This window comes from Rhinoraja longicauda, chromosome 1, assembly GCF_053455715.1.
Source record: "Rhinoraja longicauda isolate Sanriku21f chromosome 1, sRhiLon1.1, whole genome shotgun sequence".
NCBI lineage: Eukaryota > Metazoa > Chordata > Chondrichthyes > Rajiformes > Arhynchobatidae > Rhinoraja > Rhinoraja longicauda.
Genome location: NC_135953.1, coordinates 134,728,346 through 134,754,567, shown reverse-complemented (window position 1 = coordinate 134,754,567; position 26,222 = coordinate 134,728,346). Strand labels below are relative to the sequence as shown.

At 43.9% G+C, this 26,222-nt stretch overlaps 1 protein-coding gene across 1 annotated transcript in view; it reads left to right on the top strand.

Annotated features, from left to right (window-relative positions):
- spock3 (SPARC (osteonectin), cwcv and kazal like domains proteoglycan 3) overlaps positions 1–26,222 on the top strand; it is a 416,043-nt gene that overhangs the window by 122,629 nt on the left and 267,192 nt on the right. The window contains exon 3 of the mRNA XM_078407003.1: positions 802–847. Coding sequence (XP_078263129.1) covers positions 802–847 — 46 coding nt within the window. The remainder of the gene's footprint in view (positions 1–801; positions 848–26,222) is intronic.

The following is a 26,222-nucleotide window of genomic DNA, read 5'->3' as shown; positions in this document are numbered from 1 at the left end:
TACTGATTGTGAATGATCATCCATGATCACATTGCTGGCTCGAAGGGCCGAATGGCCTACTCCTGCACCTATTGTCTATTGTTTATTGTCTATTGAAATTTGGATACATAACAATAAAGCAAATAACAGAAGTCTGACAGCAAAAATTGTGGAATACATGGGATTGGTTGCCCTGGTTATTTCTAAAACAAGGAAAGCAAATAAACAACAAGGTATAACTCATGGCAAAATGTGATGCCATAGCATATATTATAATAAATTCTAATCATTGGTGAGTTTAATTTTTCATTGATATCAAAGCACAGCAGGATTTTTGGAGAAGCATCCATGCTCAACATAATGTAATAATGGACAATAATGGAAACAATTATTTTGAAATATATTCAACATTATTTCTGTGATTGGTTATGGAATGAGAGTAAGTTTGTCTGGTGTCTGAATGTTTTCCAGTTCCACATCTTATGACACAAAACAGCATATGCTTAATGTAAAAAGCATGTTGAATATATTATGCATTGGAATGTAGCAATATTACTGTGCCTTGTGAATTATATCGATACTGAATTTTAGAAAGCATTTCAAGCAGGTTATGCTTCTTTTATATTTTTGACCAAGTTGATTTTCCCAGTTTATTATTTAATTCTTTTTTTTCTTGTTTCTCATGCTTGCCTTGCAGGAGGTCGAGGTTTGTACTTATTTTTCAATTGTGCATTTCTCAGTCTTATTTAATCGCCCGGTTGAAACATTATTAACCCACAAACAGATTGAACATATGTAATCGTTGATTTTCTTCTTTTTCAGGATGACTATTTCAGGAACTGGAATACTGGCCGGCATATGAACCAAGGTAATATACCACAGTTAATTTCAGGTCTAAAAATTCAGTTTCCATTTCTCTAAAATAAAATGTGGTATTAACATAGAAACATAGAAAATAGATGCAGGAACAGGCCATTCGGCCCGTTGAGCCAGCACCGCCATTCAATGTGATCATGGCTGATCATCCAGAATCAGTTCCCCGTTCCTGCTTTCTCCCCATATCCCTTGATTCTGTTAGCCCTAAGAGCTATATCCAACTCTCTCTTGAATACATCCAGTGAATTGGCCTCCATTGTCTTCTGTGGCAGAGAATTCCACAGATTCACAACTCTGGGTGAAAAAGGTTTTCCTCATCTCAGTCCTAATTGGCCTACCACTTATTCTGAAGCTGTGACCCCTGATTCTGGACTCCCCCAACATCGCGCAAACATTTTTCCTGCATCTAGCCTGTCCAATCACCTAATAATTTTATATATTTCTATAAGATCCCCTCTCATCCTTCTAAATTCCAGTGAATATAAGCCCAGTCGATCCTTTTTTTTCATCATATGTATTGGCATGATCTGTACAAAAAAACAGCATAGCTTGTTTCAATAACGTGAATATTTAGAAACATCAATGCTGGATGGAACTTTTGAGTTTATTAAAAATTGTTTTAACAATTTAGTCATGTTGGGTGAGTGGCATCGGAGAGAGTATTTAATATGCCCGTCTCTATTTTATCAGTCATTAGAAACATGGAAACATAGAAAACAGGTGCAGGAGTAGGCCATTCGGCCCTTCGAGCCAGCAGTGCCATTCATTGTGATCATGGCTGATCATCCACAATCAATGATCTAGAATTTTATTGTGAAGCAAACCTTTGCAAGATGCAATTTCGGCAAGAAAATCTCTGATGGAGCATGAGCTGAGGGTGCTAGTTCTGACGACAGGTCGTCAACCTGAAGCATTAACCCTGTCTCTTTCTTCACAGATGCTGCCTGACCTGCTGAGCATTTCTAGTATTCTCTGTTATTATTGCAACTTTCCAACACCTGTAGTTTTTATTTTGCTTTTGGATGACATGGGACTTTGTGTGCAATCCCCAAAATCTATCATTTGTAGCTGGGAATCTGACATAGTTAAGTAGGAAGTGTGTAGTACTATCTAATAATCTGCATTACATGTTGGCTGCAGTTTGTCTGACTTCCATGCACATACATACGACCTGCGGACAGTCATGCAGAAGTTGACTTTCACAAACCTTCATTGTAACTTAAAAGACCTGCTTGCGCAGATAAAGGCTGTGGAGTTGGACCTGAGAACCTGCTTCTGACAACAACAGTTTAAGTAAAGTATTAAAATTATTTGCAATAGACGTCAGGCACTAGGCCTATGTTCGCTGGAGTTTGGATGAATGAGTTGATGTGGGGAGGATGTTTGCACCAGTGGGAGAGTCTAGACTGGAGGTCACATCCTCAGAATTAAAGGATGCACTTTTAGGACGGTGGATGAGGAGGAATTTCTTTATTCAGAGGGTGGAATTCTTTGCCACTGAAGACTGTGGAGGCAAAGTCAATGGATATTTTTAAGGCAGAGATGGATAGATTCGTGATTAGTATGGGTGTCGGGTTATGGGGAGAAGGCAGGAGAATGGGGTTAGGAGGGAGATATCGATCAGCCATGATTGACTGGTTGAGTAGACTTGATGGGCTGAATGGCCTAATTCTACTCCCATCACTTCTGATCTTCTGATCTCCCACTGTCAATTGTAGTCCTCACCCAGCCTGATCTTTGCAAGACCAACTGTGACTCATAGCTTCAGCCCCAGGTAGGTGAGCTACTTCTCAAGAAGTACCCCAGAAGGGAAAGGAGACCAACGGGATTTTTTTCTTCAAGTACATCCGAGCTCGTGATTCCACACTCCAACCTGTGGCAACCAGCCATTGGTGACACAAGTCAAGGGGTTTCCTCCGATGTCGTGCAGGTCATTTTGTTAGATTATCTGATGCAGTAGGACTGGCGTCACAGACACATGGGGTGGCACAATGGTGCTGCAGCTGGTACTGTTGTCTCAACTCCGAAGACTTGGATTTGATCGTGATCTTGTGTGCCACATGTGTGGAGATTGCAGCGTGGACTCCTATACAGCGGCGAGCCCAAGCGCAGGCTTGGCGATCGTTTCGCTGTACACCTCCGCTCAGTCCGCCTAAACCTACCTGATCTCCCGGTTGTTCAGCACTTTAACTCCCCCTCCCATCCCCACACTGACCTTTCTCCTCCTCCATTGTCGGAGTGAGGCCCAGCGCAAATTGGAGGAACAGCACCTCATATTTTGCTTGGGCAGCTTACACCCCAGCGGTATGAACATTGATTTCTCTAACTTCAAGTCGCCCTTGCTTTCCCTCTCTCTCTCTCTATCCCCTCCCCCTTCCCAGTTCTCCGACCAGTCTTATTGTCTCCGACTACATTTCATCTCTGTACCGCCCACTCCCCTCACATCAGTCTGAAGAAGGGTCTCGCCCCGAAACGTCGCCAATTCCTTCTCTCCAGAGATGCTGCCTGTCCCTCTGAGTTACTCCAGCATTTTGTGCATATCTTCGATGTAAACCAGCGTCTGCAGTTCTTTCCTACACATCTTGCATATTCCTCCCCATGACCATGTGGGTTTCCACTGGGTACTTTGGTTTTCATTTCACATCAAGATGATGCTGGTAGGTGATTGAGCTGCAGTAGCTGAGGTTAGGAAAGTGAAAAAAGAGAAATATTTGTGAAATAGAATGATGAGCATGGAAAGAGGCCCTTCGACCCAACTTGCCCATGACGTCCCCGATGCCACATTTAAGCTGGTCCTATCTGCCTGGGTTTGGCCCATATCAATCTAAACCTTTCCTATCCATGTACCTGTCCAAATGGCTTTTAAATGTTGTTAAGGTACCTGCCTCAACTACCTCTTCTGGCAGCTCGTTCCATATGCCCCCCACCATCTGTGTAAAACAAAACTACTCCCCCTGAGGTTCCTATTAAATCTTTCCCCCTTCTCACCTTAAACCTATGTCCTCTTGTTCTTGATTCCCCAACTCTGGGTAAAGACCATGCATTCACTCTTTCTATTCCCCTCATGGTTTTATACACTGATTGATAGAGAATAAGTTTAGTTTAGTTTGGAGATACAGCGCGGAAACAGGCCCTTCAGCCCACCAAGTCTGCACCGACCAGCGATCCCCGCACATTAACTCTATTCTACACAACTAGGGACAATTTACAATTTGACCAAGCCAAATAGCCTATACGCCTCTGCGTCTTTGGAGTGTGGGAGGAAACCAGAGCACCCAGAGAAAACCCACGCAGTTCACGGGGAGAACGTAGAAACTCCATACACACAGTACCCCTGGTCAGGATCGAACCCGGGTTTCTGACGCTGTCAGGCAGGAACTCTACGGCCGCGCCACCGAGCAGAGCAGCAGGGGCTGTACAGAATGGGGGAATGGGGCTGGTGGGATTGCTCTGCAGGGCCGAGAGAACGTAAGTAAGTGGTCTCCTTGAGTGCGAAAATTTCCCTTTCAATGTCAAAAACACATTGAGCAGGCATAGATTTGATTTGTTTAAGAGACAGTGCAACAAAACGTGGATGTACATGGATGAAGAGGGGAGTTGTGGCTCCAGATATGTTCTGATGAAAAACATTTGGTCCAGTTATCTTACTCGTTGTGAAATGAGAAGGAGAATTTGGAGAACCCAGAGAGTTTGATGGGGGGAGATAGCTCAAAATGAAGGGTGGTAATAATTGAAGACTTTTTGCCGATATTAATTGGATTAAAATGTTTCCTGTGTTAGAGAAGTTTGCCAATATTCTTTCTTGAGGCATAATCTTTGATCATAAGATGGCATTTTCCATTTGGGATTCTGGTTTTCAGAGTGGTGGGCATAGTACTATCTTTGTCTATCTATGTTCTATTTTCCTCTTTGAAGGGTCATTTGTTTGGGATCTATTTCATAATATAATAATAATATATTCCTTTATTTGTCCCACACCGGGGAGATTTGCAGTGTTACAGCAGCAAAGTGGATAGCAAGAGACATTCCTTATTAATAAAAATAAAGATAAGGATAATTGTCATCATTTACTGTGTTTTTCCTTTACTGTTACTGTTAACTGGTCTGTTGACTGGTCTGCTGGGAGCAGTGCTGGTTGTGCAGTCTCACAGCAGCGGGAAGGAAGGACCTCTGATATCTCTCCTTCACGCACTTGGGGTGAAGGAGTCTGTCACTGAAGGAGCTACTCAGTGCAGTGACAGTGTCCTGCATGGGGTGGGAGTCGTTGTCCAGAAGCGATGTTATCTTTGCCATGATCCTCCTCTCTCCCACCGCCTGTACTGAGTCGAGGGGGCAACCCAGGACAGAGCTGGCCTTCCTGATCAGCTTGTCGAGTCTCTTCCCCCCCTGAGATGCTGTTGCTCCAGCAGACCACTCCATAGAAAATGGCTGATGCCACCACAGTGTGGTAGAAGGTCCTTAGGAGTGCCCCCTGCACTCCAAAGGACCTGAGTCTTCTCAGCAGGTAAAGTCTGCTCTGGCCCTTTTTGTACAGTGGATTGATATTTTCGGTCCAGTCAAGTTTATTGTTAAGGTAAACAATAGACAATAGACAATAGACAATAGGTGCAGGAGGAGGCCATTCGGCCCTTTGAGCCAGCACCGCCATTCAATGTGATCATGGCTGATCATTCTCTATCAGTACCCCGTTCCTGCCTTCTCCCCATACCCCTTACTCCGCTATCCTTAATAGCTCTATCCAGCTCTCTCTTTAATGCATTCAGAGAATTGGCCTCCACTGCCTTCTGAGGCAGAGAATTCCACAGATTCACAACTCTCTAACTGAAAAAGTTTTTCCTCATCTCAGTTCTAAATGGCCTACCCCTTATTCTTAAACTGTGGCCCCTTGTTCTGGACTCCCCCAACATTGGGAACATGTTTCCTGCCTCTAACGTGTCCAACCCCTTAATAATCTTATACGTTTCGATAAGATCTCCTCTCATCCTTCTAAATTCCAGTGTATACAAGCCTAGTCGCTCCAGTCTTTCAACATATGAAAGTCCCGCCATTCCGGGAATTAACCTAGTAAACCTACGCTGCACGCCCTCAATAGCAAGATTATCCTTCCTCAAATTTGGAGACCAAAACTGCACACAGTACTCCAGGTGCGGTCTCACTAAGGCCCTGTACAACTGCAGAAGGACCTTTTTGCTCCTTCTGCAGGTACTTATAAGAGTCCACGCTCACGATGGCCTTGGTCTTGTTTTTATGTTGCTAACAGTTTTTGTAATCAAATAGCTTGCTTGGTTAGAGTGACTGCAGCAATTCCTCATTTAACATTGTAGTTGGATTCTTCTAAAAGGCGTGACTGGAAACAAAATAATGTAATTAAATTGAGTCTTCCCATAAGAGCTAGTGTATAAACTTGAGATAAGTTTTTTTTTTTGTGTGCTGCAAAACATCTAAAAGGCGAAGTCATGTTCTTGCACTATAAAATTAAACAACTTCCAAAAATTAAATCTTAAATGTCAAGAGAAAAGCGGAGTTAATATTACAGCTGCAATAAAATTGGCATATTCTTATACAACAGTAAAAACAAATTGCCTGAAATTGTTCGATTCAATGTTGAGTTTGGAAGGTTGCAGTGTGCTTGGATGGAAGATGATATTAGTCCTTCTTATGGACACAAAATGCTGGATTAACTCCACAGGACAGGCAGCATCTCTGGAGAGAAGCAATGGGTGACGTTTCGGGTCGAGACCCTTCTTCAGACTGATGGTCCTTTTGTTTCACCTCCACTGAAAGTGCAGAACATAGATACATGTGGGAGACAACTAGGAGCTCCATTTGCCTCAGTGAATAGAATGGAGGTGCTCCACAAAGTGGTCAGACAATAGAAACATAGAAAATAGGTGCTGGAATAGGCCATTCGGCCCTTTGAGCCAGCACCGTCATTCAATATGATCATCTTCGGTTTTTAGAACGGCCATTTAGAACGGAGGTGAGGAAAAAAAATTTCAGTCAGAGAGTTAGTTGTAAATCTGTGGAATGGCGGGACTTTCATATGTTGAAAGACTGGAGCGACTAGGCTTGTATACACTGGAATTTAGAAGGATGAGAGGAGATCTTATCGAAACGTATAAGATTATTAAGGGGTTGGACACGTTAGAGGCAGGAAACATGTTCCCAATGTTGGGGGAGTCCAGAACAAGGGGCCACAGTTTAAGAATAAGGGGTAGGCCATTTAGAACTGAGATGAGGAAAAACTTTTTCAGTCAGAGAGTTGTGAATCTATGGAATTCTCTGCCTCAGAAGGCAGTGGAGGCCAATTCTCTGAATGCATTAAAGAGAGAGCTGGATAGAGCTCTTAAGGATAGTGGAGTCAGGGGGTATGGGGAGAAGGCAGGAACGGGGTATTGATTGAGAATGATCAGCCATGATCACATTGAATGGTGGTGCTGGCTCGAAGGGCCGAATGGCCTCCTCCTGCACCTATTGTCTATTGTCCTCCCACACTCCAAAGATGTGCAGGTTTGTAGGTTTGTGGGTGTGGTATAAGTGTAAAATGTGTGTAGGATGGTGTTAATGTGTGGGGATCGCTGATCGGCGCGGACTTGGTGGGCCAAACGGCCTGTTTCCGTGCTGTATCTCTAAACAAAACTAAACCATACTTCTAAAGAACTGGGGGTGTTGATGGGCTGTCTTTATGATTGCACCATTGTGCTGGGTTCTCTTCAGAGATATGCACCTCTCGGAACTTGAAGTTGTTGAGTTTCTCCACTGACGACCCTTCGATCAAGACAGGTTTGTGGATCCTCTTCTAACGTCAACAATCAGCTCCTTGGTTTTACTGACATTGGTTTTACTGACATTGAGAGGGTGGTACAGTGGCGCAGCGGTAGAGTTGCTGCCTTACAGCGAATGCAGCGCCGGATACCCGGGTTCCATCCCGACTACGGGCGGCGTCTTTGCGTAGTTTGTACATTCTCCCCGTGACCTGCGTGGGCTTTCTCCGAGATCTTCGGTTTCCTCCCACACTCCAAAGACGTACAGGTATGTAGGTTAATTGGCTTGATAAATGTTTTAAAAAATTGTCCCTAGAGGGCATTTAGATAAAGAAAGATGAACAAACTGCTTAGTTGTACTTGTCAGTGACCCCATTTGAGTGAATGTGACCACACCACTGTTCCCATTTGTCCCTGGGTTTAGCTTAGTTTAGACATGCAGTGCAGAAACAGGCCCATTCAGCCCACCGGGTCCGCGTCGACCAGCGATCCCCGCACACTAACACTATCCTACAACCACTAGGGACATTTTTTACATTTACCAAGCCAATTAACCTACAAACCTGTGCGTCTTTGGAGTGTGGGAGGAAACCGAAGATCTCGGAGAAAACCCACGCAGGTCACGGGGAGAACGTACAAACTCCGTACAGTACAGCGCCCGTAGTCGGGATCGAACACGGGACTCCGGCGCTGCATTCACTGTCAGGGCAGCAACTCTACCGCTGCGCCACCGGGCCGCCCGAGTTAAAGCTGCTTGGATGGATACATGTGTCTGGCCGCTAGGTTCGGAATTCCTATGCTCTGCCTATACATAGTGATAGGACCAACAATAGAATGAGGGGTTAGGTGTACCAGCATTTGACATGAAGTTCATTTCTGACTACTCTTACAATGTACTGATGTACTTGGTCGAGCAGATCTCCAAGAAGGAATTGACCCAAATATCGATGTGAAATGCACTCAAGGATCATAGGTTTGTACAATTTGTGGTCAGGTCTGGATTGTAGCATCTATTATTGACCCAGCTGAAGTTCATGCCACTCACTAGCAGGTTCAGGATTAATTGCCTCCACTGCCGTCTGTGGCAATTAATTCTAGATTCATGACCCTCTGGATAAAGAAATTCCTCCTCATCATTTTAAAGGTATGTCCATTTATTCTGAGGCTGTGTCCTCTGGTCCCATGACTGGAAACGTCCTCTCTACATCCACTCTCTAACAGCCCTTTAGTATATCCTTATTCTTTTGTGTGGAAAAAGTTCACCCTCAGTTTCCATACAAATCTTTCCCCTCCCACTTAAACCTAAATCATCTAGTTCTTGATTCCCCTACTTTGGGTAAAAGACACTGTGCGTTTACCCTATCTATCCCCCTCATGATTTTATGCTTCTCTCTAAGATCACCCTCCAGCCTCCTGCACTCACTCCATGCAGAACAGTCCTAGTCTACCCAACCTCGCCTGATAGCTCACGGCCTCAAGTCCTGCCAACATCCTCGTAAATCTTCCCTGCACTCTTTCCAGCTTAATCCTTCCTATACCAGGGCGATCAAAACGGAAAACAATACTCTTAAATGCAGCCTTACCAGTGTCTCGCACAACTGTAATATAATGTCGCGACTTCTACATTCAATCTGATGAAAGGACAATGTACCAAAAGCTTTCTTGACTACCCGTGACACCACTTTCAGAGAACGATGTACCTGCACTCCCCAGGGGCTTGCCATTCACTGTGAGGGTCCTATTCTGGACCCAAAATACCACACCTTGCACTTAACCTGTATTAACCATTAACCATTCCTCAGCCCACTTGCCAGGCTGATCAATGGAATTTTTGATAATCACTATCTCCAATATCACCCACTTTACTGTCATCTGTAAACTTCCTAATCATGCCTTGAGGGGGGGGGGGGGGGGGGGGGGGAGGGGTGAGAGAAGGGGGAGTTATATAGGGGCAGAGTTATGGAGTTATCGAACATTGAATTCTCCAATTTTAGGTTGCTACATAACCCCTCCCTCCTCCCCATCTTCCCCCATGTAACCCCCTCCCTTCTTCCCGTCCCCTATCCCGTACCCCACCAAGCCTCACACCTTTTCCTCTTCAACCTATATTCCTTCTTCTAGCTTCACAATTCGAAACTCTTCAATCCTTTTGTCTCACCCCTTCTGTCTTTTCATCACTGGTCTTTGTCCAACCATCTACCTACGGCACAAAACCTTCCTCACTGTATCAACCTGTTACCTGCCAGGCTTTGTCCTGCCCACCAGCTTTGTTTCCCCTCTCGTCTCACAATCAGCCTGAAGAAGGGTCCCAGCCTGAAATGTCACCTATCCATGTTCTCCTGAGATGCTGCCTGACCCACTGATCTACTCTGGTACTCTGTCTTCTATGATATGTCTAACCTGGTGCACGATCTGCCTGACAGTAGGGTTGTGGTCTACTGCTGGTGGAATCTAAGTGAACGAGCTTGGGAACTCATTGAATACAGTAAATGCAGATGCCACTAATGTGTTGCCATTCATCATTAATACCCATGCAAATATGAACCAGATAATAGAGCAGGATCTTGGAATGAAATAACACATGACATTTTTGGAAATAGTCTGGTTGAAAAGTACCTGTTGAGAATCAAGGAGAACAGGGAAAGCTGTTTATCTCGCCAGTATTTTCTGTTTTTATTACAAATTACTAACCTCCTGCACCTTTTTGTTGCTTTTTTGAGTGTGTATGCATTCAAATCATTTTTTAAGCTTTAATACTATATATAAGATAGGACTCAATTGGAGTAGAAGGGTCTCGACCTGAAACGTCACCCGTTCCTTTTCTCCAGAGATGCTGCTGGTTCTGCTGAGTTACTCCAGCTTTTTGTGTCTATCTTGAGTTTAAACCAGCATCTGCAGTTCCTTCCTGCATTTCCTATTTTATTGTGCACACTCTATTTTACAAAGGATGTTGAGCATTAGGATTAACACTGAAGAGAGTTGCTGGATGCTGCCAATGATAGTAATATGCAGCATTTGAAAGTACGAGTTGTCTTTAAAGCAGGGAAGATTTAACGGAGCTTTGATAAGTGTTTATAATCCATGAATGGGTTTGATAGGGTAAATAAGAAGAAAATATTCCTGGTAGCGGAAGGATTAGCAATGAAAGGACAGAAACTAAAGTTGGTTAAGTAACTACATATGGCCCACACTGCAAAAACTTACTTGAAAGGGTGGTTGAAGCAGATTTATTAGGGTTATTCAGAAAGGAACTAGATAAATGCAAATTGCAAAAGCTTTACTAGACTATGCAGAAAATTCAAGGGATTAATTATTTATCTCTGTCAAAGAGCCAGCAGACATGTTAAGCCAGGTGGTGTCCTTGTTACTGTATGATATAGTGATTCTTCAGATTTTATAAGTACAGAGCCGAGAACCTTTTCTTATCTTTTATTATGAAACCACTTCCGGCTCACTGTTAAATACCATTAAGAATATTTATTGTGTACATTAATGGATGTACATATTAGTCTTTAATTTACTGAGTTTGACTGAAAAATTTAGTTTAGTTTCGAGATACAGCATGGAAACAGGGTCTTCGGCCCATTGAGTCCACACCAACCACAATTCTACACACAGACACACACATGCACACACACACGCACACGCACACACACATACACACACGCACGCACACACACACACACACACACACACACACACACACACACACACACACACAGACACACACACACAGACACACACACACACACACACACACACACACACACACACACACACACACACACACACACACACACACGACAATTTTACATTTATACCAAGTCGTTTAACCAACAAACCTGTATGTCTTTGGAGTGTGCTGGTTTAAATCGAAGGTAGACACAAAATGCAAAATACAGTTCTTCAGACTGAAGAAGGGTCTCGACCCGAAACATCACCCATTCCATCTCTTCAGAGATGCTGCCTGTCCCGCTGAGTCACTCAGGCATCTTGTGTCTATCGTTCGCACTGTTTTACGTTCTCTATCCCACAAAAGGGCAGTGGTAGCCTGGGCCCGTGCAAGTGCACGTGACTCCACCTTTGATTTAGAGACAGCGAGAGGAGTTGAAGGCGAAGTAGTGAGAACAAGTTCGGCCTGGTGAATGAGTGAGTTGGGAGAGGGGAAGTGGTAATGCCCCTGATCAAGGAAGAGTGCAGAGTTCTCACACAATCCTGGTGCGGGCTGGAGGTACAAAATGATTGTATGTCTGAGGTAAAGATGAGCTCTTTCGAACCAGTGAATTGGAAATAAATTACCAAAGTAGCGGAGTGCAGCAGAGTTTTCACAGATACTAGACCAAGTGGACCCGTTGGGCCCAAACCTCTCCTGCATTGGTGCAGCACCCTCTCCTCCCCCTCCCGCTCCCCTCTGCCCCCTCCCTCCCTCCCCCTCTCCCCCTCTCCCCCCTCCACTCTCTCTCCATCCCCCCTCCCCCTCCCTCCCTCTCCCCCTCCCCTCTCCCCCCCCTCCCTCCTCCCCTCCCCCTCCCCCTCCCCCTTCTTCCCTTCTCTCCCTCCCTCCTCTCCTCCCCCTCTCCCTCCACACCCCCTCCCTCCTCCCCTTCCCCTCCTCCCCCTCCATCCTCCCCCTCTCCCTCCACACCCCCTCCCCTCCGCCTCTCCCTCCACACCCCTCCCTCCTCCCCTCCCCCTCTCCCTCCTCCCCTCCCCCTCTACCCTCCCTTCCCCTCCCCCTCCCACCCACTCCAACCCCTCAACCCCCCTTATCCCTCCCTACGCCCTCCCTCCCGAGGAGATAGATTTAAACTTTAAAATGTGAATAACTTCAAAAATATAACACCGATTTCAATTAAACATCTTTCATTAGCACCAAAGGGACGACGGTGAGTAAGGTGGGCCTAAAATTGTCGCGCTATCATGTATCGTTTTGGCTGTAGTTCAGGAACAAACAAACAAACAAACGAGAGTTTTAGTATATAGATAAGTGGGAAGTAACTGGACCAAAGGAGAAAGGATAGAGTCAGGATAACAAGGAGTAGGTTTGGTGGGGAAAGAACAGGCCAGGGCAGCCCTGAGGGTGGATTCAGGGCACTTGATGGAAGTGGGCTGGTATTAGGAGTTGTCTGAGAGCTGGCCTCTATGAGAAAGAGGTCCTTTGGCTAGATGACGACAGCACTACCCTTGCAGTGGGTTTGATGGTGGCATTGGAGTTGGTTGTTAATGAATGGAGTGCAGATAGGTTAGAGTGTGAGAGGGGAGTGCAAAACTCAAAATGGTCAATGTCTTGTCAGCGGTTAGCAATGATCGAGAGAGGGTAAGCAGCCAGATCGAGCTGTTCATGTGGATCAGGAGTACTGGAGAAGGGTAGAAACATAGAAACATAGAAAATAGGTGCAGGAGTAGGCCATTCGGCCCTTCGAGCCCGCACCGCCATTCAATATGATCATGGCTGATCATCCAGCTCAGTAACCTGTACCTGCCTTCTCTCCATACCCCCTGATCCCTTTAGCCACAAGGGCCACATCTAACTCCCTCTTAAATATAGCCAATGAACTGGCCTCAATTATCTTCTGTGGCAGAGAATTCCACAGACTCACCACTCTCTGTGTGAAGAAATGTTTTCTCATCTCGGTCCTAAAAGACTTCCCCCCTTATCCTTAAGCTGTGACCCCTGGTTCTGGACTTCCCCAACATCGGGAACAAGCTTCCCCCATCTAGCCTCTCCAACCCCTTAAGAATTTTATATGTTTCTATAAGATCCCCCCTCAGTCTTCTAAATTCCAGCGAGTATAAGCCTAGTCTATCCAGTCTTTCTTCATATGAAAGTTCTACCATCCCCGGGATCAATCTGGTGAACATTCTCTGTACTCCCTCTAAGGCTAGAATGTTTTTCGTCAGATTAGGAGACCAAAACTGCACGCAATACTCCAGGTGCGGTCTCACCAAGGCCCTGTACAACTGCAGCAGAACCTCCCTGCTCCTATACTCAAATTCGCTTGCTATGAATGCTAAGGATTTGAGTATAGGAGCAGGGTGAAAGGGGCCCACAGTTTTCGGGGAAGACACCTGATCAAAGAAAAGGGCAAGGAGGTGGCAGAAAGGTTTTGCATCGTGATTCTTCAGGATGGGAGAGAAGAATGAATGAATAAGTTTATTGGCCAAGTATGTGCATATACAAGGAATGTGTCCTCCCTCCCTAGGAGATAGATTTAAACTTTAAAATGTGAAAAACTTTAAAAATATAACACCAATTTCAATGAAACTTCTTCCATTAGCACCAAAGGGACGGCGGTGAGTAAGGTGGGCCTAAAATTGTCGCGCTAGCGTGCACCATTTTTGCTGAGGTTCAGGAACAAACAAACAAACAAAAGTTTTAGTTTATAGATAAGTGGGAAGAAACAGGACCAAAGGATAAGAGGGATAGTAAAAACACAGCAGGAGAGGAAGAATTGGAGGGAGACTAGGGGTTTTAGATTTAGATTTTTGGAGATGCAGCGAGGAAACAGGCCCTTCGGCCCACCGAGTTCGCGCCGCCCAGCGATCCCCGCACATTAACACTATCCTACACCCACGAGGGACAGTCTTTACATTTACCCAGTCAATTAACCTACATACCTGTACGTCTTTGGAGTGTTGGATGAAACCGAAGATCTCGGAGAAAACCCACGCAGGTCACGGGGAGAACGTACAAACTCCGTACAGACGGCGCCCGTAGTCAGGATCGAACCTGAGTCTCCGGCGCTGCATTCGCTGTAAGGCAGCAACTCTACCGCCGCGCCACCGTGCCGCCGTGGGTCTGAGGAAAGTGAAAGGAAGGAAACAATGCAAGAGCAATTGGAGTTTATGGTCTTAGACTTCAGAACGGAAGGGGACAAGCCTGCACGTGGCAAAGGTTACAGATCTTGGCAGCTTTCGCACAATTCCCTCTTTATCTCCACACTGGGGGTGAGGAGATGTGCCACCGGACCTGCCAACCATCCCTTCCTGCTCTGCTTTTGTCACCTCTACATTCTTTTATCTATGTTCTCAATCTCTATCAAGTCACCATGTTTACGATTTATCTTCATGCCCACCCTGGCTTCACCTTATCAGAGACATCCCTCTCCTTCACCCTCCCTGCACTCCGTCCCGGGAGCGGAGTCGGATTCACTGGAGCTGGTCTTGGAGGGGAAGGTGCTCCTCAAACTGCGGAGCATCTTGGACAATACAGCTCACCCCCTCCATGACACACTGGTCAACCTGAGGAGCGACATTGTGGTTGCACCAAGATGCAGCACAGAACACCACAGGAGATCTTTTATCCCTGTGGCTATCAAACTGTACAACTCCTCCCCCTTCTGTCGTGAGGTAAACTGACTCCCCTCCCCCCCCCCCCCTCCCATCCCCAATCTTTGCACATCTCCAATCCTGGACTTTCCACTCGTCACTTTAATTTCATGGTTCATGTATCTTGTTGTGTTTTATGACTGTTGGCAGATCAATTTCCCTCCTGGGATAAATCGTAAGAGGCTTCCTCTGCTCAGTTCTGATGAAAAGTCTTTGACCTAAATTGTTAACTTTATCTTCTCTCTCCGACCTACTGCGTATTTCCAATGCTTTCTGTTTTTTTTATATTTGATAAACTATCAGCGAATTGAAGCATTCAGTTAATTGGGTAATTTGTTTGGCAACTCCGGCATATTATCCCTGGCTATTTATTTTCTCATCTTGAGTCAGAATTAAGACTGAGTAACTTGCAGATTATTTTTCCTGACAGCTTGATTTGCTGCTGTTCGGTTTGATAACCTGGCAGTGGCAGTGGCTGGAGTTTGAGCTCTGAGAACTGACATCTCACGGAAGAAGATAGACACAAAACGCTGGAGTAACTCAGCGGGATCAGGCAGCATCTCCGGAGCAAAGGAATGGGTGACGTTTCGGGTCGAGATCCTTCTTCAGACTGAGAGTCTGGGGAAATGGAAACAAGAGAAATAGACGGTGATGTAGAGAGATATAGAACAAATGAAGGAAAGATATGCGAAAAAGTAACGATGATAAAGGAAGCAGGCCATTGTTAGCTGTTTGCTAGATGAGAACCAGAAGCTGGTGCGACTTGGGTGGGGGAGGGATGGAGAGAGAGGCAATGAAGGGGTTACTGGAAGTCAGAGAAATCAATACACCATTGGGCTGTAAGCTGCCCAAGCAAAATATGAGATGCTGTTCCTCCAATTTGCGTTTAGCCTCACTCTAACAACGGAGGAGACCTAGGGTGGAAAGGTCGGTGTGGGAATGGGAAGGAGAATTAAAGTGTTTAGCAGCCAGGAGATCAGGTAGGTACAGGCGGACTGAGCGAAGGTGTTCAGCGAAACGATCGCACGGTCTACATTTGGTCTCGCCGATGTATAAGAGTCCACATCTTGAACAACGGATCCAGTAGATGAGGTTGGAGGAGGTGCAAGTTATCAGGTAGGTCCAGGCGGACTGAGCAAATGCGTTGGGATTACAGAAGAAGTTGGGATTGGGTAACACTTTGCCAACAATCCGCATGATGGACTTTGTGTTTAAAGACGCCACAAGAGCTCACATTGTCTCTGCAGAATAGCAAATACAGTCATCATGGTGCTGCTTTCAAAACCAATTTTGCTGCATGCTACGTCAAGTTTCCTGAAACGTTGTAGAGATATTGCAGCCTACACTGCAGGAATATTGAGAAACTTTGAAGCAAGATATCAAAAAAACATGAAGCATTATCTTTTGGAATTTTGGAAGTGTAATCCCTTGGCCCCTTATTTATTTTATTATGCTGCTTGATTCATACTTCTTGGAACAAGTAAATATTTGATGATCATACGGTATCTGAATTCAAGATTTCTCAGATTTCTGGTCAAGGACACATGGAGGATTTCAAATGCATGACGATGGTACAAAAAAATCCCACCTCGGTTGAAGTAGATGAAGTTAGAAGTAGATGAAGTAGAAGCAGATGAATTTAGAAGGATGTGATGGGATCTTACAGAAACATATAAAATTCGTAAGGGATTCGACAGGCTAGATGCAGGAAAAATGTTCCCGATATTGGGGGAGTCCAGAACCAGGGGTCACAGTTTAAGAATAAAGGGTAGGCCATTTAGGACTGAGATGAAGGATGAGAGGAGATCTTATCGAAATGTATAAGATTATTAAGGGGTTGGACACGTTAGTGGCAGGAAACATTTTCCCAATGTTGGGGGAGTCCAGAACAAGGGGCTACAGTTTAAGAATAAGGGGTAGGCCATTTAGAACTGAGATGAGGGAAAACGTTTTCTGTCTGAAAGTTGTGAATCTGTGGAATTCTCTGCCACAGAAGGCAGTGGAGGCCAATTCTCTGAATGCATTCAAGAGAGAGCTAGATAGAGCTCTTAAGGATAGCGGAGTCAGGGGGTATGGGGAGAAGGCAGGAACGGGGTACTGATTGAGAATGATCAGCCATGATCACATTGAATGGCGGTGCTGGCTCAAAGGGCCGAATGGCCTCCTCCTGCACCTATTGTCTATTGTCTATTGTCTATGAGGATAAACCTTTTCACCCAGAGAGTTGTGAATCTGTGGAATTCTCTGCTGCAGAAGGCAGTGGAGGCCAATTCACTGGATGTTTTCAAGAGAGATAGGTTTAGTGCTTAGGGCTAAAGGAATCAAGGGATATGGGGAAAAAGCAGGAACGGGGAACTGATTTTAAATGATCAGCCATGATCATGTTGAATGGTGGTGCTGGCTCGAAGGGCCAAATGGCCTACTCCCTTGCACCTATTTTGCTATGTTCTATGTTTTCTAAGTAGATTAAGTAGATGCCTTTAAAAACGGATGTATTTCAGACATCCCATACGCTGTCAAAATTCCTGGATAGTTCTGCAGTCTACAAATAGGTGGACACTGCTGTGAACAACCCATGAGACAGGTCATTTAGTTATTTAAAGATGGAAACAAGGCTTTTGATCGACAGCCAATTAAGTAACGTCGTATTTTCAATTTGATAATATGCTATCCAGATGGGCATGTTGAGTGAGTAATAGGGGCAGGGCAACATAGAGATGCAGTGGTAGAGTTGCTGCCTTACAGTGCTTGCAGCGCCCGAGACCCGGGTTCGATCCCGACTGCGGGTGCTGTCTGTACGCAGTTTGTACATTCCCCCAGTGGCCTGCATGGGTTTTCTCTCAGATCTTTGGTTTCCTCCCCCATTCTAAAGACGTACAGGTATGCAGGTAAATTGGCTTGGTAAATGTAAAAATTGTCCTTGTGTGTGTGTAGGATAGTGTCAATATGCGGGGATCGCTGGTCGGCGCGAACTCGGTGGGCCGAAGGGCCTGTTTCCACGCTGCATCTCTAAACTAAACTAAACTAAACTAAACCAAAGTGAGAAGTCAAGCAAGACACCCTCAGATTATCCCCGATGCTATGTTTTCATAGAAACATGGAAACATAGAAAATAGGTGCAGGAGTAGGCCCTTTGAGCCTGCACTGCCATTCAATATGATCATGGCTGATCATCCAACTCAGTATCCCGTACCTGCCTTCTCTCCATACCCTCTGATCCCTTTAGCCACAAGGGCCACATCTAACTCCCTCTTAAATATAGCCAATGAACTGGCCTCAACTACCCTCTATGGCAGAGAATTCCACAGATTCACCACTCTCTGTGTGAAAAAAAAACTTTCTCATCTCGGTCCTAAAAGACTTCCCCCTTATCCTTAAACTGTGACCCCTTGTTCTGGACTTCCCCAACATCGGGAACAATCTTCCTGCATCTAGCCTGTCCAACCCCTTAAGAATTTTGTAAGTTTCTATAAGATCCCCCCTCAATCTTCTAAATTCCAGCGAGTACAAGCCGAGTCTATCCAGTCTTTCTTCATATGAAAGTCCTGCCATCCCAGGAATCAATCCCAGGAGCACTTGTGATTGTGAAAAATTCACAGGGTGAATGTTACAATGTGCAGAATTTCACTGGATGCCGGAATACAGGAACAACAGTGCCATCACCGGTAGAACATTTAACAGCTTCTGTCCCCATGATACTGCTCATTAGGATGTCCATATATCTATTACTGAGCACTCACACATATCCTTTTCAAATCTAAAATCAAGTTTCCCTCATACTAATGGATTTCTCTTCATCTCATCCAAAATAATACTGCCAGATATCCTATTCAAAACCTGATTGCTAATCATCTATTCTTATTGATTTAACTTGGCTGGCAATGATTCACATTTAAATCCTTATTCTTTCAATCCAGTGGTGCTCATGTCCTTGTGTGATAACTATCTCCTGGGCTTTATTCCATTCCCATTTCCAGGTCTTTGTAGTCAACTTATATTAGTCCCCTTTTATTCCATATCCTTTGCTCATCATCCCAAAGGTATGGAGGCATGTGAGGATAAATGCTTAAGATGTTCAGACTAATCCACCGTTCCTCTAAAAACTCAACTATAATCCTCCTGGAAAGTTAGCTCTTTGTTTCCTGAATCTTTCTCGTTGATTTGTTTGCTTTGAACCATTGTCGGTGTATTTCCAAAGCTGCAAACCCAATGATTGCTTGAAATTAAAGATTGGGAAGGGTGTGTGAGATAGACTATAGACAATAGGTGCAGGAGGAGGCCATTCGGCCCTTCGAGCCAGCACCGCCATTCAATGTGATCATGGCTGATCATTCTCAATCAGTACCCCGTTCCTGCCTTCTCCCCATACCCTCTGACTCCGCTATCCTCCAGAGCTCTTTCTAGCTCTCTCTTGAATGCATTCAGAGAATTGACCTCCACTGCCTTCTGAGGCAGAGAATTCCACAGATTCACAACTCTCTGACTGAAAAAGTTTTTCCTCATCTTAGTTCTAAATGGCCTACCCCTTTTTCTTAAACTGTGGCCCCTTGTTCTGGACTCCCCCAACATTGGGACCATGTTTCCTGCTTCTAACGTGTCCAACCCCATAATAATCTTATATGTTTCGAACCATTTGAACCATTGTCGGTGTATTTCCATAGCTGCAAACCCAATGATTGCTTGAAATTAAAGATTGGGAAAGGTGTGTGAGATGGGAGCACATTGTTCATTTGTTACACACAGGCACTGACTAATGTCTGAGGGGCATAGAAATCACCAGCATAATGCACATTGTACACTCCAGCTAAGCGTACAAAATGTCATCTGATCTAACCTGCCATCTTTCAGTGGAAGATAAATTGTACTTTTACCCTATGCTGTCTTGCAAGAAATTCTGTGCAACACTGGCCGCCAATCCTCAAATTTTCTGCCACTTCCATTATTATGGTGAGGCACACTGTTGGTGTTCAGTATCACAGTCATAATTACATGTGAACAAATCTACACATCATAAAGTCAAAAGGTCATACGTAAGCCATACGTGATAGGAGTAGAATTAGGCCATTCGGCCCATCAAGTCTACTCCGCCATTCAATCATGGCTGATCTATCTCCTAACCCCATTCTCCTGCCTTCTCCCCATAACCTCTGACACCCGTACCCATCAAGAATCTATCTATCTCTGCCTTGGTCTCTTGAAGCAGCACGGAGGGAAGGATGGAAAGCTAAATGTTGGGTTTAAGTATCCACCCGAGTCAAGACAAAGTCAGCAATCACGTCGACAATGTTAAGGGTATCACTTACCGATATCTACCAAGTCACTTTGTTCTGAAGATGCCGTGCATCTTCAAGGCTAGCATTTTTACATAAGCACATCTTCCTTTAAAATAGGTGTATATCCTGTAACAGTTGTTTTATCTGACCATCAATGGCTCACAAAATGTAACGTACCCAGTACACCTGGGAATGTTGGAATTGCTGTGGGCACTTTCATGTTGCTCACTTTCAAAACACTCCACATTATGTTTTCTCCGCACCGAATCAAAATGGAGGAAAGGAATTATGCCCCACAAAAAAATTCATCTGATTCTGATACTAATATTGGAAAGAAAAATGAACTACATGTTTCAGGCTGTTCGGAGATGTTTATATTATACCATGTGGTTTATTTGATTCACAAGTGGCTATAATAATAGAATGAAGTATATATTTCAAAAATCTCTTGCTGCTTTAAATCTTTAGCAACTGTTGCAAAGATTTTTGAGGGATTCTTTTTCGATAAAGTTGCAAACAGCTGTATATAATTTTTGATGATCATTCAATTTGGAATTCATTTGAACCAGTAGGGATTGGCTTCATTGCAAAGTGGACAGCTGATATTTTATGAAGGTATCTTTATGGTACATTTCAGAAACAATATCCTTGCCGAAGCTGATTTTTGATTCCTGCTTAGAACATCTGAAACCATTAATTGGCACATTAAAATGCATGGCATAATCTTTGTAATTAATTTAACTGTAATTACCATTTTCAAATATCACGTGATATTTGTAAGATTCATCTCAACAATAACACTGCACCCAAGTTCAAATATATATATAACACAGTTGAAGGCTTACATGAATGAATGAATGAATGAATGAATGAATATGTTTATTGGCCAAGTATGTGCATATACAAGGAATGTGCCTTGGTGCTCCGCTCACAAATGACAACACAAACATACAGTTAGCAATTATGAATAAAGGATAACCACATCAAAACAGTAAGGATACACCATTACGGTCTAATAATGGTGAAAATATGGGTGAAAATAAACCAGAGCAAAAGAGACTACAGACTTTGGTTATTGAGTAGAACTACTACTCATGGAAAATAGCTGTTTTTATGTCTACATAACTAGTTTTTGACTTCCAAATTGATCTTGAACTTGTTGGAAGATTAGCCACACAATTAGGCCAAATACTTCTTTACTTCACGGTATTTCCTTTGCGGCGAAATTTTCCACTTGTAAAGATACACTGGTCAACCTGTTGAGCACATTCTGCAACAGACTGCTTCCACCAAGATGCAGTACAGAATTCCCCAGGAGATCCTTCTTCCCTGTGGCTATCAAACTGTACAACTCCTCCCCCTTCTGTCATGGGTTAGACTGACTCCCCCCCCCTCCCCCTCCCCCTCCCCAATCTTTGCACATCCCCCCCCAATCCTTTCCATTTGTCATTTTAATTTAATGTTTCATGAATCTTGTGTTTTTATGACTGTTGGCAGATCAATTTCCCTCCTGGGATAAATAAAGTTATATCGTATTGTATCGTATATGTTGCAGAAATGAAGAGGGATGTATTATTTTGCATGGGAAATTTGTCTGGGTCACTTGCATGTTCTGGAGCTGCCTGGGAACTCACATCTGATGGCATTACTTATATTTGACAAAGCAATTCTGTTCCATTATCTGAATGCCTGGTTTTGATGCCATTGAGACCCAACTGCAATTTTTACTTGATAACTAGAGTGGTAGTAACAATGAGACCAGTCATTGAGGACATCCAAGTGGGCTTAAAGTGAACCAAGAAGGATTTTTATTTTGTTTCCACTTTCCTTGTGAATCCAGGAGGACCACGGATGTTATGTTTAATATTGCCATTCCCAAAGTGCAGTCAATTGTATGAGTTATTTCTGTAACTTAGCTACACACAATAGGCTTTGAGACTCGAATCCCATTTCATGACTACCTGCCTAGAACAGGTGCAAAATTGTTCAACTGTCTGAAGAAGGGTCCTGACACGAAATGTCACCTATCCACGTTCTTCAGAGATGCAGCCTGACTGCTGAGTTACTCCACCACTCTGTGTCTTTTCTTAATGGAAAACAACAGCTGCAGTTCCTTGTCTCCTGGTCAGCAGTGTTTTCTTCCTCAAATATTGCCAGGTGCTTGTAGCCTGAAAAGATGATAGAATCAAAATAAAACATTTTGTATAACACATATGGAAACGCATCATTTTATTGCATTGGTAGAAATAGATCAGAAAAAGCAAGAGACTTCATCCCTTAACCTATGACAACACATTTAAGAGGACTGTGGTCAAAAGCTCTCCTGAAAGAACTGTCGGTGTCCCGAGACAGAGTCCTTTCAGTTTAGGCATAGGTTCACTTGCACCTCGTCCAACCTCATCTACTGTATCCATTGTTCAAGATGTTGACTCTTATACATCGGTGAAACCAAACGTAGACTGGGCAATCGTTCCGCTGAACACCTTCGCTCATTCCGCCTGATCTCCCGGTTGCTAAACACTTTAATTCTCCTTCCCATTTCCACACTGACCTTTCTGTCCTAGGTCTCCTTCATTGTCAGAGTGAGGCTAAACGCAAATTGGAGGAACAACCATAACATCTGCAAGTTGAGATTACACAATAAATGTCAGAGCCTCTGGAGCAGATGTGTGAAGTCCATTGTAGCTCAGACATCGAGTGGCTGGATTGATCTTGTGCTGCAGTTATACCTGAGTCGCAGCTCTGAGCATTGCAAGATGTTTGAATTCACAGGGCGGAAATAGAAGTAGATTCGGCACTAGATTCTAACGGAGTCAGGGGGTATGGGGAGAAAGCAGGAAGGAGGTACTGATTTTGGATGATCAGCCATGATCATATTGAATGGCGGTGCTGGCCTCGAAGGACCAAATTACCTACTCCTGCACCTGTTTTCTATGTTTTTTATTCCAGTTCATGGTGGAAAGCATGAGGTCCGTCCGGGCTGAACTACAAGCCTCCTGTGAGATTGGTGTTGCACATCCCCATATTGCAGGACATTTCCATCATGTTCTGAGGCAGGCCAGCCAATCCCAGTAGCATTCCATTGTGTTTACGATACGATAGGATCGAGCTTTATTTATTCCAGGAGAGAAATTGGTCTGCCAACAGTCATCAAACACAAGATCCATGAAACATGAAATTAAAGTGACGAGTGGAAATTCCAGCATTGGGGATGTGCAAAGATTTGGGGAGGGAGGAGGGGGTGGGGGAAGGGGAGTCAGTCTACCCCATGAAAGAAAGGGGAGGAGTTGTATAGTTTGACAGCCACGGGGAAGGATCTCCTGGGGCGTTCTGTGCTGCTTCTTGGTGGAGCCAGTCTGTTGCTGAAGGTGCTCCTCAGGTTGGCCAGTGTGTCATGGAGGGGGGGAGGGGGTGAGCTGTATTGTCCAAGATGTTCATCAGTCTACACTGTAGGTCATTCCTAATGTGAAGCCTATCCAGTAGAAACCTTCCTCTTGCACCCGATGGCCGTGGATACTGTGTTCACACTACCTGACTCACTATATGCAGAATTCAACTTGATGCTGTGCTCTTGCAGTATGGGAAATATCGGTCTGGTGGCTGTGAATATCAGATCAAACTAGACCAAGTGGACCCGTTGGGCCCAAACCTCTCCTGCATTGGTGCAGCACCCTGTCCTCCCCCCCCTCCCCTCTCTCTTCTCCCCCACACCCCCCCTCCCCCCCTCCCTCCCTCCTCCCCTCCCCCTCCCCTCCTTTTAAACTTACAAATGTGAATAACTTTTAAAATATAACACCGATCCCCACAGCTGACTTCCTTGGCCTGCTGGATAAACCAGCAAAGCTCTGGAACCAAGAGTGCCAGAAAATCAGTGGTGGAACTTTAATGAGTAAATATTCAATTTAAGTGCAAGGTTATACAACTATATTAATTAATTAAGACGGGGTTAAAATATAAAGCACAGCAGAAAAGCCAATTACCACCTTTTTGGGCTGATTATCAATTAATGTGCAAATTTACTTCAACAAGAACTTCCGTATGCTTAGTCGAGTCACATATATCAACTTTCTTCATAACTTAGTCATACATTTTATGACCATTGTTCTTTTATTCAATACCAAGAGAATTGGGATGCGTAAAGAAAAAGCAAATTAGAAAAAACAAAACAATGTTTTCTTTGTTTTGCAAAAAGTATCTCTGTTCAATATCCTTTCTATAAATAGCAGTATTTACTCATGATAGGCCTGACATTGCACATGTAGTCCAAGAACTACAGACTGGTGGAAATAATGGTCGTTTTTCACACATGAATGTAGCACAACGCGTACGCGCATTTGGCGTCCATACGTTTTTTTTGGCTGAAAAGTCGCATTAGGTGCCATATTATGAATTTTGATGTAAAATTCTAAATTTTGGACATCAAAATTATGAATTTGTAAAATGAAATGTTGGGAGGTCTGAGAGTTGCTACCTTACAGAGCTTGCAGCCGGAGACTCAGGTTCAATCCCGACTACGAGTGCTTGTCTGTACGGAGTTTGTACGTTCTCCCCTCGACTGCGTGGGTCTTCTCCGAGATCTTCTGTTTTCCTCCCACACTCCAAAGACGTGCAGTAGTTTAATTGGCTTGGCACACGTGTAAATTGCCCCTAGTGTGTGTAGGATGGTGTTAATGTGCGGGGATCGCTGGTCGGTGTGGACTCAGTGGGCCGAAGAGCCTGTTTCCGCGCTGTATCTCTAAAACTAAACACTAAAGATTACCAGGTGTTTTCCCTATTTCCTTCATTAACATCACTAAAATAGGCTTTTAATTCCTATCATTTAAACTACTCAAATTAGTTTCCATGTTTTCCACTGTACTCATGACTACACAACAATATTTTGTTAGCGGCAATGCACCTTGGGATGTTTTCAGAGCATCAAAGACCCGTTGTAAATTCATGTTTCTCTATCCTTTTGTGTCTGGCCCTGTGGGAATACTTGCTGCGTTCTTCACTTGTTAATCAGTTCCTAGCTTGGTCAGTTATCATCACGCAAAAAAACACTTAGATATTGTCAGATGTGACTTATATTTATTCTGTAACACACAGCAATAATTAATAGGAATGCATATAATTTGATAACACGAATGTTATAATTAGCCTGCTGTGCCTTGCAGATAAGCTTTCAGAATTCACTTAATTGATCTTCCAGAATAAAGTGGAAATTCCCATTTGTAACATGGCAGGCTGGAAGTGAGTGGAAAGTGAGATGGGCTCAGATCATGCCTGGCATTTTTGCATCTGACACTTTTTGTCATTAAAACCCAGGTAAGGCTAGATATAAATATTGAGTTAGAAACTCTTCCCAGGTTGCCTGCGCTAAATTTCTTTTGCACCTCAAATTGGCTTGCCTCAACCTCATTGCAATTGAAATATAAAAGCAGAGTACAAAATAAAGTCTATAGTTTTTTTTGTAGATTTACTGTAAACAAGGAAGGACAAATTTCTAAACGTGTTGACAAAATGCTACGTGTTTATTACTACGTACCTATTACTTGACATGACATAACATATTACTTATTATATCAGTTTGAAGAAAGGTCTCAACCCCAAATGTCACCAGTCCATTCCATCCAGAGATACTGCTTGACCTTAAATATATATATATGTGTGTACTTGTGGGAATGTGTATATATACACACACTGAACTTTTTTTTCTCTCGTTTATCATATTGTTTACAGTGTACTATGTTTACATATTCTTTCGTGACTCAGCAAGTAAGAATTTCATTGTTCTATAGACAATAGACAATAGGTGCAGGAGGCCATTCGGCCCTTCGAGCCAGCACCGCCATTCAATGTGATCATGGCTGATCATTCACAATCAGTACCCCGTTCCTGCCCTTTCCCGCTATCATTAAGAGCTCTATCTAACTCTCTCGAAAGCATCCAAAGAATTGGCCTCCACTGCCTTCTGAGGCAGAGAATTCCACAGATTTACAACTCTCTGAGTGAAAAAGGT